Source organism: Alosa alosa, chromosome 22 (genome assembly GCF_017589495.1).
Source record: "Alosa alosa isolate M-15738 ecotype Scorff River chromosome 22, AALO_Geno_1.1, whole genome shotgun sequence".
Lineage (NCBI taxonomy): Eukaryota > Metazoa > Chordata > Actinopteri > Clupeiformes > Clupeidae > Alosa > Alosa alosa.
In genome coordinates, this window is record NC_063210.1 from 4,464,743 (window position 1) to 4,480,140 (window position 15,398).

Below are 15,398 nucleotides of genomic sequence, written 5' to 3' on the forward strand. Positions count from 1 at the left end.
CATGATTATGTCCTATTACAAGTTCAATCAGACTGGGCCTCAACTGAATAGCACTCATTACTTCTGAGCAGTTTAAGAGTGTAAATAAAAAAACAGGGTAGACCAGGCCATTTAAGGTCGACTATATCTCAGGTATATTATACAGAAATGTTGTCTAATAGCCTTACACATGGACGACTGCTGCAGTTTACATCAAAAATCCCTCCTGTCCACCAAAAGGGTAGGCTACGCTGACATCTGCTGGACAAGGTTGACATTGTCTTTTTGAGAAAAGCAATTAGCCTAGCCTACTATCACTACTTTCCACGTTCCAGTATTGGATGTATAAATATTATCCTTTATCCTAAACATAACAATATATTTCATGCAGAGTTCAGAGGTTTGAAGTATAACTTTTGCCAAGCATGCCTGTCTTGTTTATTTTGAAACGATAAAGGAAGAACATCTTATTTTTAGGCTACCACAGATGTAATAGTGTGCTGTGTAAATGTGCTTTTAAATTGTGTGATGAAGGAATTAAGACTATTCAGTGTAGGCTACAAGAGTCTGAACACCCAACTCAGTTCTTTATTTATTGGGGTGTCACATGGAGTTAAGTTCTCCCATTTAATTAGGCCTATACTGTAATATAACAGCATAGAACATTTATATTTCATTCCCATCTCGACACCCGTTTCATAAATCATTGAAGTCAGTAGGACTAGGCTAGCCTAGGCTACATTGCACCCAATATATCTCACGTTTTTTCCGGTATTTTCTAGTTCTGTTGATTTTTACTGAATTTCACGCTTGGTTACAATACAATGGCTAGTGCAAATCTAGGCGTAGCCTAGGCCTAGGTCAAATAAAAAAAAATCCATCACGCCATACTTAATAACTTTTAGAGATATGCTGCGAGTAAATGAGTCCCAGCTACATCTACCCCAGTGCATGACCTCACTCTCATGAGCGGAATCTCCGTCACGAACAGTTTGCAGTCCACACATCCGCGAAGATCACCTGTATGAGAAAGACGGTGAACGCGCGTGTTCGTGTGTGGCCGTCCTCGCGGATGCTGCTTGTGGAAGAGTGTTGAGAGAAAACGTGGAAAAGTCCAAAAATAGAAGAAGAGAAGCGGAATTCTGAAGAACCTGGGTATAGGTGGACTCGCTGTCAGAGGAGAGACACAACCATCGGCGCAGGATGGAGGAGGACAACTACGGTAGGAGTACATTTGAGCTCTTTGCAAAACGATCAATGCTACTTCCAGTTAATGTCCCTTAACGTAGGCTATCACTTTTGTTATGCCATGGTGAAAACTGTAAGAGCTGCGATTTTCGACTTGTGGGTTAGGCTAGCACATTAAGCGTTGCTTCAGACCTGGTTAGGATAACTTTGAAAATGAGGAAATGCTATTTTGTGCTCTTTTGGGCTTTGCAATAGCTTGATACATAATACATAGATAATTCTGTCCCTGTGAACTACCTGTAAGAGAACTTTCTCTCTACATCTGACATGCAATCGCTGCATTGCCTAGCGGTATCAGCTGACAACAGAACGATGCTGAGAGACTATGAATAATTGACAACCTTTTCCTAGCACCGAATCTAATTCATAAGTAAAGACGTTCACAGAATTATTTTTTTGACGGTTTTTTGAGAACGGCTGTTTTGCTTTCCGCGTTTCAACTGGAGCTGCTTAGGAATCAGCGTTGAAGTGCCGCTGGAATGAACACACGTCGTCTCAGCTTGCTGCAGCCCAAAACGTGGGTGGTGTATCTAAATTATTTATACACACTTTTTATCTGCTGAGTGCCCTCTGTAACTGGAAGTACACATGTTGTGTGTGTGTGTCTGTGTGTGTAGGCCTACGTGTGTGTGTGTGTGTGTGTGTGAGAGAGAGAGAGAGTGTGTGTGTGTGTGTGTGTGAGGGAGAGATGGTTGTTAAATAAACGAGTCTCATGTAATTAATCAGTGCTTTTACCAAGAGCATGTTGAAGTGTGTTTAAGTACCGTTTTTGCTTACAGTTGGCGGTTTCCCTCACACTCATATTGAAATGTCTGCTAGACAATAGCAAGCAGTGGTACAGGATATCCTGAGCTAGAACATCAGTGAAACTCCCTGCAATGGAGTGTGTGTGTGTGTGTGTGTGTGTGTGTGTATGTGTGTGTGTGGGGAGGGGGATGTTGGGAGCATACATGTGTGTTTTTTTGTGTGTGAGAGAAAGAGATAGGGAGAGAAGGCATTTTAGGTGCAGTGTTTGGTAGAGTGATGCTTCCTAAGCATGAATCTGGCATTTCATCATACTCGTCTCTCTCTTTTACAGGAAATTATCTTACATCAACAGGAAGATAAATTGCAGTATGACAATCACGTTGTCGATTTTTTCCATAGAAAAACCAAAGCCATACAATGTAAGCACATAGAATGTAAGGCAGACATGAAAAAGTGTGTTTTTATTTTTACTTTGCAGTACTTGCCTGTTAACAAAAAAGAGGAAGCTTGTCAAGTATAGTTGGTGTTTTGCGTGCATGTAAGAAAATGAAGAATTCTAATGTTTTTGCTTGAAGTTTTGTCTATAGGCTAATAAATAATTAATTGTATGGTCAGTGTGTGTGTGTTTGTGTGTGTGTGTATATATGTATGTATGTGTATGTGTGTGTGTGTGTGTGTGTGTGTGTGTGTGTGTGCCTACATATGCCGTGTGTGTGTGTGTGCCTACACATGCCTACTCGGTACGTGAGATCCGTAAAACGATTAATGCGACTTCCAGTTAATGTCCCTTAACGTATCACTTTTGTTATGCCATGGTGAAAACTGTTAGAGCTGCGATTTTTGGTTTCTTGTGGGTTACTGTAGGCTAGCATACTAAGCGTGGCTTCAGACCTGGTTAGGATAACTTGCTATTTTGTGCTCTTTGGGGCTTTGCAATAGCTTGATACATGATTCAGAATTAATTATGTGGTTAGGGGAGCACACGTGTGTATTTTTGTGTGTGAGAGAAAGAGAGGGAGAGAGAGAGAGCGCGCTTTAGGTGCAGTGTTTGTGTGTGTGTGTGTGTGTGCACATGCCTTCTCGGTACGTGAGATTCGTGAGATCCAGCTTCATAATACTGTGATACTTGTCAGCACAGTTTATGATGTGTGAGTGGGTGTTTGCTCTTGAAACACATGAAACGTGTATAAAAAATGTGTGTGTGTGTGCATACGGTAAGATCTGTGTGGGGGTGTTTTTAGCAGAGGTCTGGGCCACTGCTGCAGTTACACAACAGTGAAACTACTACCTTACAATGCATACATTTATCATGACTTCAATGCTGCCATTATTGAGATGTCATCTGCAGTCTGTCTAAGCACTGTTCTTGTAAGAAAACCTGATGATAGCTCGAGCACACAGAGCAACTTGTCCAGTGATGTTCCAGTGTTCCTGACCAATCCTGTTTTTGAACACTTTCCTTCTGATATTAGTCAACACATTTTATCTATAGAACTTCTATCATTTATAGGCAGCTAGTCACAATCATCAAATGAGAACATAATATCAACACATTTTATCTATAGAACTTCTGTCATTTATAGGTAGCTAGTCGTGATCATCAAATGAGAACATTAGAAACCTGTGATGTTATTGCCTGGCAACATTGCTTAAGAATTTGCCCCATGTATAACCTTCAGTCCACATCACAAATGTATGTCCTCTACGTGAGTCTGTTGGACTGCCTCAGCATGTCCCCACTGATGGAATATTCCATAAATACCACAGCATTTATTAATGATATATGTCATCATCCTTGCAGACATGGCACCGTGAAGAAGGCCCTTATTAGAAGAAGATGTGCTGTAGACATTTTGCCATTAGTATGCTACTATCAAGGAATGTGTTTGTGTCTGCTGTCTGTTTGTTGTGTGTTACCATAGTACATATGCATGTGCACATACTATACATATGTGGCTACACATAGGAAACATTCAGGTGGAGTGCACATACGCAATGAGGTGAACACGCACACACACATACACACACACACACACACACACACACACATGTAAAAAATAGCATATGAGGTTAGTGTGAGTATCAACATGATCACACTCAATCGGTTTAACCCACAGGTGCTCACACACACCTACACAGATGCTGTTGTGGTTGTTGTTGTTGTTGCTGTGTGTGTGTGTGTGTGAATACTACTGCCTCTGGGCTTCTTTGTCAGGACTGCGTGAGTGGCACTGTACTGTTACTGCACTGCCGAATGCACACACAGAGCTCCTCTTTAGTCACACCACTCCCTTTGGGACAATCCTGTGTGTGTGTGTGTGCGAAGAGGGAATAGATGATGTGAGAGTGAAAGAGAGACAGAGAGAGGAAGAGATGTTTTTATGTGGTTGTGAAATCTATGACATGTCTGAACATTTTGTGGTGTGTTGTGCCTGTGCGCCTGTTCTGCTGCTTCCAGGAAGCAGCCATACCTCAGGAAATTGTGTGTGTGTGTGTGTGTGTGTGTGTGCGTGTGTGTGTCCTCAAATTACCTTTTTGAATATGTGGTGCTCTGCCTGCAGCCTCCGCTTGCCTTACTGAACTTTGCATGTTCACTCACACACGGCACGACACGCACTAACTGAAAACAAATCTCTGTATTCCACTTTTACGTGTTAGCCACTAGAGGGCCTCTGCATTCAATAAAAGTCCTCAAAAGGCTAAAAGGAATGTTTTCGAATGCAAGTTGTACAGGTATGCATGTGGCAGAAAAAAAAATTAACATATTATATTTCTTGAGGATATGTGTGTGTTTATGAGTAATGTGTTATGTTGTGTGTGTGTGTGTAATGTGTAATATGTGATGTTGTGCATGTGTGTAAATTCATATTTCTGTGAGTGTGTGTGTATGTGTGTGTGTGTGTTTGTGTGTGTGTAAGGTCGAGCCTCTCTTAATCCCCTATTTTCCCTTCTTGTCATTGGTTGGCATAGAAACAGGTCCTCTGAAGTGATTTCCAGATCTAGTTAAATGATGAGCATTTGCCTTTGTGTGTACATCAGTAGATTCATGTGTAGTAGGCCAGTACTCTCAGAACACTGGGAGCCTGGATTTATATGTGTCCATATGTGGAAGTGGGATTCATGTGTTTGTCAGTTCATTTTATTGTTAGTTTTGTACAGTCTTGTCTTTTTTTCTCAGTTTTGTGTCGAACTTGTAAAATATGAGTCATTTCTATTAAAGCATCCCCACAGGCTTGGAAGACTATAGATGACTTTAAAGCATAAGTTTATGTTGCATAGCTGTGCCTTCATGTTGAATTTAGGAAGCTTCTGTCTCACAGTTGTAACACTAGATCATTAAATATAGGGTAGTCATTTCTGAAGAAGAAACATTCCATTCTCAAACAACATACCATCAGACTAGGGGTGTAAAGGTACTTGTATTGGTACTGAACCATTTAGGTATAGGACGCGTGTGGACCATGTTTCAAATTTGTTTTCCCACACATACATATGTTTACTGTGTGTTTTGTTAATTAACACTGAAAACATTTGACACATTTTCCAAAATACTATCCCTGCTTATGTTTTGAGCATCAGCAATATTGCCAGTGAATGTTAGGTTAGCAGTACTTACAGGTGTACTGTACCAAAAATGAACTAAACCGTGACTTGAGACTGAGGTATGTAAAAAATGTTTGTGTACTGTCAATTTCAATTTCAATTTTATATCACTTATAGAGCGCCAAAACATTGCACATGTCTTATGGCGCTTTACAGAGTGTTAGATAATCAGAGAAGGCCCATGAGTAATAGGGGCAAGGAAAAACTCCCTAGAATTGGAGATACATGTAGAAAGAAACCTCGAGCAGATCCATGACTCAAGGGCCTGACCCATCTGCCTAGGGTCAGTAGAGAACAGTAAGGTCTGTTTACATAAAAAATGAATAAGACACATACATTCACATAGAGAGAGAGAGTATAAGTATAAGTATATATGCTCTTTTGATCCCGTGAGGGAAATTTGGTCTCTGCATTTATCCCAATCAGTGAAACACACTCACACTAATCCCGGCGCAGTGAGCTGCCTGCAACAACAGCGGTGCTCGGGGAGCAGTGAGGGGTTAAGTGCCTTGCTCAAGGGCACTTTAGCCGTGCCTACTGGTTGGGGTTTGAACCAGCAACCCTCCGGTTATAAGTCCGAAGCACTAACCAGTAGGCCACGGCTGCCCCAAGAAGCTCACAATCAATTCAATTGTCTTGCCACGACCTGTGGAGCTTACAGACAACGAGAGAGAGCAGTGGAGAGAGAGAGATGGAGAGAGGATGCTCCTGGTAAAATCTAGTATCTCCTGCGGAAAGAAGCAGAAGGCCCTGTGGGTGTGGGCCTTACATATTAAGAAGTCTGTCATTATTAAGCCATTAAGCTAAAGCACTGGGTCTCCTTAGCAACAAGCTCTTTACTGACTGTGTGTCTGATCTGAATGAGTTGAGTATCTGAGTTGAGTATCTGAACAAATGAGTATCTGAGTTGAGTATCTGAACAAATGAGTATCAGAGTTGAGTATCTGAACAAATGAGTATCAGCATCTGAGCTGGGGTTCAGTCGTGGCAGATAGCAGCAGTGGCCTGATTAGAGTCTGAGAAGAACAGCAGTAAACTGAAACAGATGGAGAGATGCCACAGGCTCCCTCCAGAGCCTAGTTAGCTAAGTGTTTATTGGCCTTTTAGGTTGTGGTGGTCATCTTGTGGGAGTGTATGTGTGTGTGCGTGTGTGTGTGTGTGATTTTGGGATGAGGAAAGTGGTCATCCTAGAATGTGTGTTGGAATTTTAATTCACAGTTGTTTTGTTGGTAGAGACTGCTAGTAGCTCCACACTGTATTTGGTTTCTCAGAGAATGTGACAGTTGTGCCACTGATTAGTCTGCTGAAATATTTATTAAAGTTAAAGTTTTAATGATGTCTTTATGTCTTTAACAGAGTTGAATTAATATCCTAATGCAAAGATTATCTTACACAGGTAACACACACACACACACACACACACACACACCGACACACATACACAAACACACTGCAGCACTTGGTGAACATTCTCACCTACCCTCTGCTGTATTGCAGACTTGCAGGTGTCATCCTGTCGCCCCGTGTAGGGCTGTGCCCTCTCATGGGCATCGCTCCAAGCCAGACTCGGGCTGGCACCGTGCCCACATCCCGCCACTGCTCAGCTCCTTTGATGGCAGCCTGGCATCCGCAGGGGCCGTGTCAGGGAGTGCGCTCACTGCCCTACTTGGTTACGCTGCCAGGCTGCGGAGGCAGAGGAGCAACAGGTTTATGTCAAAGCTGCTGGAGTGTAGAAACAGGGCTTAGGGGTGCGGCACGGGGATGAGTGTGTGTGTGTGTGTGTGCATGTGTGTGTGTGTGTGTGTGTGTTTCAGAATAAATCTCTTAGCCAGGTCATGTGTTGGTGGATTCATTCTAAATGAGAGCATATTGCGGTAATACCGAGTTGGGACGCAGGACTTTCCAGGCACTCGTCAGTGTGTTTGAAGCCTATGCACACACACGCGCCATCATGCCCGGTGCCTACGCACACACACGCGCCATCATGCCCGGTTTCCGTTTCTGTACAGTGCAGGTGCTCTTCTCTCTCTCTCTGCACAGGTGTCTTACCGTTTCTTACTGTGTCTATAGTTTGCCACTGAGCGGCCTTTTGCTAGGGGGGGGAAACAGTACGTCTGTTCTAGGGGATGTTGCCCAATCACTAGGTTATTGTGTCAGTTGCGGCTACTGCTACCTCATGGTGTCACAGCTGTGTGTCCGGGCTGCGGTGGCCTAGCTGTGCCCATTGCACTGCAAAAAATAAAATCTAACCAAGTGTTATTAATCTTATATTACAGTCAAACAATCTATTTGGGATTGTTTTTAGGATGAGGAGACTTACCTAGCACTCTATCGAAAGATCATTTTGACTTAATTTAGGAAGACTTTGACTTATTTTAAGGAGTCGTATCAAGACACTGGCAGACAAATTTGCTTGTTTTCAGAATGAGACATGAGAAGGAGTCAAACTCTTCTGAAATTAAGTCAAATGATCGTACGTGAAAGCACTAGGTAAGTCTCTTTATACTGAAAACAGTATTGACTAGATTTTTTGATCTTGATATAAGATTAATAACACTTGGTTAGATTTTATTTGATAAGCAGTTTGTGCAGTGTGTGGAAATGCATCACAGCTCATCCTCACCACCAGTCTGAGTGTTCATTTAATAATCCAGGAGAAACAAAACCCTCTATACTAGAACAAATCTTCTACAAAGACATTTTATCTCTGCAGGTTTACTGTAACTAATCAATCTCCTATAGATTCCTTCCTGACTGACCAAAGCTAGCAGCCTGGATTGCAGGCGTTGCGGCGGTGTGAGGGTCTGTGCTGTCCTTGAGACTGACGGAGGAGAGATGTGTACGAGTGTGTGTGTTTTCATGCTGTGCCCACGTCTGTCCATTCACTGACAGGCATCACTTTATGTCGCCTTCCAAGGAGCCCCACTGACAGAAGTGTACAGAGCTGACATTTAAACTGGCTTTGAACATATCTCATTTTCTCTTCATCTCTCAGGCCTGAGAGATAGCTTGGGCGTGTGTCTGTCTGTCTGTCTGTCTGTGTGTGGGTGTGTTTCTGTGTGTGTCTGTGTGTGTCTGTGTGTGTGTGTGTGTGTGTGTGTGCTAGTGTTAATTTCGTCAGACGAGACGAGAGGAAATATGTTCGTCAACGACCTTTTTTTTTATGACTAAGACGAGACGATGACGAGACGGCAGTAATGTCCTGAAACACTGACTAAGACTATCTTAAGATGAATTATTGTTGACGAAAAAAGACGAGACTAAAATGTTTTGCATGAAATAAGAACTAAGATAAAATCTCTCTTCATTTTCGTCTACAAAATGAGAAGACAAATATCTAGCTGTTACGTTTTCAAAATATTCCGAACGAGTTCATACCCAACAGCTTTCCTGTAGGCTAGTCTACGTGCTGTTGCTGCAACACGAAACTACATGGAACAAGAACACTGGAGATTTCTGCCAGAGTTACCAACTAACTACCTAAGCTTTATGCCACAATGCTACATACCCAGAAGTTGAAGCTTCTCTCATACAAATTAACATCCACCAGAATGTCCATACGAAAATGTTCATCATGTAATGTCAACTATTTAACTAGTTAGACTGATGATGCAAAGTTTGCTAGCAAGTAAGCTAATATGGAAAGTTAAGCTAGCAAGTTAGCTATGGCTAAGATGGAGAGTCTGTTTGGGGAATGTGTTGTGTTTGAGCGCATATCGCCATCTAGCGGAGAGGGAGTAAAACATTAATACTTTGGTCTCGACAGTGTTTCTCAAACTTTTTTCAGTTTCAGGACCACTTAACTAACCCTAGCTAAAAAAAAAAAAAGATTAGACCTAGGCCTACTTCAACAGTAGCCTATAATTACAGTAGTCTACACTATAGGCCTACTCACTGAACCACCTTGCTTATTGTCTTTGCACTTTGCTTATTGTGTGGATTCATACTGTATGATTTAAACTGGCATATCTTACATAGACAGTGTTGCAGAACTGTTTTTACATACAAGTTGGTTCAATATTGCAAACAACTCATCTATATTATATTTTACCACGTCTGCTCACGGACCACTTGAGATAGCTTGCGGACCACCAGTGATTCCCGGACCACACTTTGAGAAACACTGGTCTACGAATATGACAGTGGTCCAGTCAAATCTTTTACTGTCTATGGTCAAATCCCAGCCGAGCTATAACTGTAGCTCGACTTACCTGTGCATGTAAAAATACTGACTGACAAAAAATCAGAATGAGTAATTATAACAGACGAGTAGCTCTGTGGACACACAATATTGTTGGAAAAGTGAGATGTGTGAAACACTATTTGACTGAAATGGTAATCAGAAATAATTTGTTATAAAAAAAGACTAAAATGTGTTGACTAAAACTGACTAAGACTAAGATACCTTTAGTTTTCTTTTGACTAAAACTAGACTAAAATGACGAGACTTTTAGTCGACTAAAACTTGACTAACAAAAATGATATTTGAATGACTAAATATGACAAAGACTAAAAAGGACATTTCGTCACAAGACTAAGACTAAGACTAAATTAAAAATAGGTGACAAAATTAACACTAGTTGTGTGCGCATATGAGTATGTGTATGTGATTTTGTGTGCGTGTGTGTGCTTTGCTTTGCTGTGCCATTGGTTTAGATCAATCAGTGACACATAACTACAGATGTCTGAAGTATGCAGCACAGCTGCAGACACATAGACTAAGATAAACTCACACACACACGCACGCACGCACGCACGCACACACACACACACACACACACACATGTGGCAGACCATTGGCCATGGGATGAAATCCAATAAATGTTCCATAATGGTGAACTCCACTATAACATCATTAAAATCAGCTTGTTATGATATCCTACAGGAAGTCTAACTTCTGTTCTTCCAGTTGTAGGTGCCTTTGTTTCTTCAGAACTTTGACTAGAGGTCATTTTGCCACTGGAACAGCTAAACACTTTTGCAGTAAATCATGTTAGACCCTTTGGTGCCAAGTGGACCCAACCTTAACCCACGCTAACAAGGTTCCAGCTTACACTGTAAGAAGGGTGGGGGGAAACGGAGGCTTTCTACTCCAACATTAGTTGTGAGTTTCGGGGGCTTGCACTGAGTCCTCTCCTATCAGTGTGTGGACAGATGCTGAGCGCTGGGCTCCTGTTCTGACCGAGGCTATTGGAGCGGTGGTGGCGTTCCGGTGTCCTGCTGGGCGGCTTCTCAGCGGCAGCACCAACACACGGGTCGGGTCTGGACGCACGCGGGGCCGGCCTGCCCCTATCAGCCGTGGCCCAGGCGGCAGCCAAACAGCGCTGATGCCGACGGGCTCGCCCCCTCGCCTTGGTCTCGCTATCGCTCGCCGTCTCTTTTGTTCTCTCGTCCTCTCTCTCGCGCTCCGTCTCGTCAGCCTTTTAACTTCTCGGGCGCGGGGAGATCACCCTGCACGCGGAGGCGCAATCTAACTGGGTCATCTGGCCCCATCCTGTGTGAGCAGAGGCATGGGGAAGACTTTTTAAGCCACTGTGTTTAAAAGGCAGCTCACTGGGACGCAGAACACCTCAGGGATGTTACACACACACACACATACACATAGAGATACATAGGGTGCTTGCCAGCACTCTCGATCTTTCGATCTGGCTCTGTCTTTCTCCCTCCCTCCCTCCCTCTTGCTCTCTGGTGTGTGTGTGTGTGTTGATTTTTGAGCTTTATTGAAAACAGTTCCAGGAATTGCTGTCAAAGCAATATCAAGGTTAACCAAGGCAGACTGGGCTGGGTAAGGGAGAGGGTAGGAGTACAGTGTACTTCTAAAAACTTCCCTTCTGCTCTAAATTACTCATGTAATTCATGTCTTATAACAAACCTTTCCACCAGCCAAATACACTCAGGGCCTTTCAATATACCGTAATCTCCCAACTATTAGCCGCGGCTTATACATTGATTTTGCAAAATTTCTTCAGCTATGAGGTTATTACACGGGGGCAGTGAGTATGGTATTAATGTGGTTTGCATATGGTTAATATTGCAATATGGTTGCATAAAACACTGTCCTGCGGTTTATGCACAATGCGGCTAATACACAGGAAATGACTGTAGAGCTCTGCAAGACCCCTTCCTATAGCTTTCTCTCTGCTGTTCTGACATGCCTGTCACTCTTGTTTTGGGATAAAAAAGAAAAGAGCAAGAAAAAAGGCTTCCAGCATAGTGTTAATTTTGTCACCTATTTTTAATTTAGTCTTAGTCTTAGTCTTGTGACGAAATGTCCTTTTTAGTCTTTGTCATATTTAGTCATTCAAATATCATTTTTGTTAGTCAAGTTTTAGTCAACTAAAAGTCTCGTCATTTTAGTCTTGTTTTAGTCAAAAGAAAACTAAAGCTATCTTAGTCTTTTTTTACAACAAATTATTTCATTCAGTCAGTATGTTTACATGCACAGGTAAGTCGAGCTACAGTTATAGCTCGGCTGGGATTTGACCATAGACAATAAAAGATTTGACTGGACCACTGTCATGATCTTAAGTAGACCAGTGTTTCACAAAGTGTGGTCGGGGAGCACTGGTGGTCCATAAAGCTATCCCAAGTGGTCCACGAGCAGGCGTGGTAAAATATAATATAGATGAGTTGTTTGCAATATTGAACCAACTTGTATGTAAATTCAATTTTCGTATGGACATTCTGGGGGATGTCAATTTGTATATGTATGAGAGAAGCTTCAACTTCTGGGTATGTAGCATTGTGGCATAAAGCCTAGGTTGTTAGCTTGCTAACTCTGGCAGAAATCTCTGGTGTTCTTGTTCCATGTAGTTTCGTACAGGGTTGCAGCAGAGAATGTCTAGTTGCAGCAACAGCACGTAGACTAGCCTACAGGAAAGCTGCTGCGCATGAACCATGAACTCATTCGGAATAAAAAACGTGAAAACGTAACAGCTATTCTGGCTTCTCATTTTTAGACGAAAATGAAGAGAGATTTTATCTTAGTTTTTTATTTCATGCAAAACATTTTAGTCTCGTCTTTTTCGTCAACAATAATGCATCTTAAGATAGTCTTAGTCAGTGTTTCAGGACATTAGTGCAGTCTTGTCATCGTCTCGTCTTAGTCATGGAAAAAAAGGTTGTTGATGAACATTTTTTCTCTAGTCTCGTCTGACGAAATTAACACTACTTCCAGCAGCATGGGTCATGTGTCAGACTGGGTGTGGGTCTGGGTGCTTACAGCCCTACTGGAGGAGTAATGAATAATTGTACTGCCTCATCTGTTGTGTTGGAGTGAAATATTGTGCGTCTGGGTGCTTTTGTTGCGCCATAAGAGTGTGATGTGTGTGAAGAAACACAAAAGAGGAGAGGTGAATGCTTCATCATAACGCTATTGTTCTGAAGGCCGGGACTCAATGATTTCAGTCGCTTTGTGTGTGTGTGTGTGTGTGCGTGTGTGTGTTTGTGTGTGTGTGAGAGAGAGAGAGAGAGAGAGAGAGAGACAGGGAGGTGTCATTGTTTAGAGAGTTTCTATCATGGTGTTGTGAGGTAGGCTGCTTTCATATATGTTGGAAGTTTTAAAATCCATCCTTCTTGTTCTCATACTCTATAAATAATGCACAAACATCAACTGTAAATGTATTTTAAACTATTTAAAAATATATAAAAAATATTTAATTTACAAAATGCTGTTGCTAAGCAACAGTGAACGCACCACAGAGACTCCTGTAGAAAGTTGCTTCCAGCCATTGAACTATTATGTACATGCCAGGCACAGTGGAATTGCATTTCTGTGCACTGAGACATTGTTGTGTTTATCTGTCATATTATTCATATCATATTCCTCCTGTCAGAGCCTTTAATGCTTTACAAAGATACCGTAAGATACCATTTTGATGGCATTATGGTCATGTACGGATGGATAAAACACATTCCAACTTACCACTCTTCTGCAATTCTCTATGTACTTTTGTGATCCAGTTGCTGTTGTAATGTAAATGGGTCACATTACTGTAAAGGGCCAGTGTTGGTGTATTGTAGTGGAATTGTAGAGAAAGCTGTTGCAGGGCTGTAGTGAGAGAGGGCTATAAGAGATCCAGCAGATGTATACGGTCTGTCACTCAACACCCAGCACAGGGAGGAAGAAGGGGCCAAGGGCACTGAAGGAGAACCACGGAGGGCACACCGGAACACGTGTCATAATTAGAGTCACCCAGCACAGCACAGAGTGCATAGGGCACTATAGGTCAGAGGAAGAGAGAGAGAGAGAGAGAGAGAGAGAGAGAGAGAGAGAGAGAGAGAGAGAGAGAGAGAGAGAGAGAGAGAGAGAGAGAGAGAGAGAGAGAGACTAGAGAGGAAGAGAGAGATCAGAGAGAGAGAGAGAGAGAGAGGGGAGAGAGAGAGAGAGAGAGAGAGAGAGAGGGGAGAGAGAGAGAGGGAGAGGGAGAGAGAGAGAGAGGGAGAGGGAGAGAGAGAGAGAGAGAGAGAGGTTTAGATGTCAGCTAGACAATGGATGGAGAAAAAAGAAAGAAGACACGTGCACACTGTTTTCATCTCAGATAAAGCAATTTGTGTGTGTGTTGGAGATGTGATTATGTGTGTGTGTGTGTGTGTGTGTGTGTGTGCGTGTGTGTGTGTGTGTGACAGAGCGAGAGAGACATACAGAGATCAAGAGGAAGAGGGAGACAGACAGAGAGAAAGAGAGAGAGAGAGAGAGAGAATGATAGAACACTGCGTGTGTCCTCTGAGACCCAGCATGGGCAGGAAGGGTGTAAACCAGCATGAGATGGGAGAGCCGGTGAGAGAGGGAGAGAGAGAGAGAGGGGGAACAAGGGAGTGAAGCAGGAACTGATAAACTAGGGAAGAGCCAGGAGGGGCCTGGAAACCAGGGAGGACCTTCCTCCCGGACCCTTGGAGAGAACCTTTTTCATTTCCTGTAGGAACCACCTTTGCCCAACTCATCCAACACCCAACATGCCACTAGTCCACTCTCATGACCACACACCTAGCACAGTTATTCAGCAGGACACTCAATAATTACTGAAGTTGTCAAAAAAGAATTTGACAAAAAAAAAAGAATTTGGCCAGTGTAGAAACACATTCATTACTCAAACGTCACTGAACTTTCCAGTATCCCTGTGTGATCAATTAGAGTTGAATGATTAATGAGGGAAAGTGTTATTGTGTTAGCTGTCCTGTGATGTGTGGCCTATTCACTGGGATGCTCCAGTGTTTCTCAAAACATTCAGGCACTCCGGGACGCCTATTCATAAATAGTGTATTTCATTCATTTATTTGGCCCTCTGGGTGCTTTTACACACACACACACACATACACACACACACACAGTCATACACAGATACACAAACATAGATTTTACAATAGTGTTAATTGCGTCAGACAAGACGAGAGGAAATATGTTCGTCAACGACCTTTTTTTCATGACTAAGACGAGACGATGACGAGACGGCAGTAATGTCCTGAAACACTGACTAAGACCAGCTTAAGATGCATTATTGTTGACGAAAAAAGATGAGACTAAAAGGTTTTGCATGAAATAAAAACTAAGAGAAAATCTCTCTTCATTTTCGTCTACAAAATGAGAAGACAGAATATCTAGCTCTTACGTTTTCAAAATATTCCGAATGAGTTCATACGCAACAGCTTTCCTGTAGGCTAGTCTACGTTCTGTTGCTGCAACCCTGTGGCTGCAACACGAAACTACATGGAACAAGAACACTGGAGATTTCTGCCAGAGTTAGCAAGCTAACTACCTAAGCTTTATGCCACAATGCTACATACCCAGAAGATGAAGCTTCTCTAATACAAATTAACATCCC

The 15,398-nt window shown here is 42.4% G+C and overlaps 1 protein-coding gene across 1 annotated transcript in view; it reads left to right on the forward strand.

Annotated features, from left to right (window-relative positions):
• Nucleotides 1-998: 998 nt before the first annotated feature.
• Nucleotides 999-15,398, forward strand: part of cyth1b (cytohesin 1b) — a 69,450-nt gene continuing 55,050 nt past the window's right edge. The window contains exon 1 of the mRNA XM_048233015.1: nucleotides 999-1,201. Coding sequence (XP_048088972.1) covers nucleotides 1,183-1,201 — 19 coding nt within the window. The 5' untranslated portion in view covers nucleotides 999-1,182. The remainder of the gene's footprint in view (nucleotides 1,202-15,398) is intronic.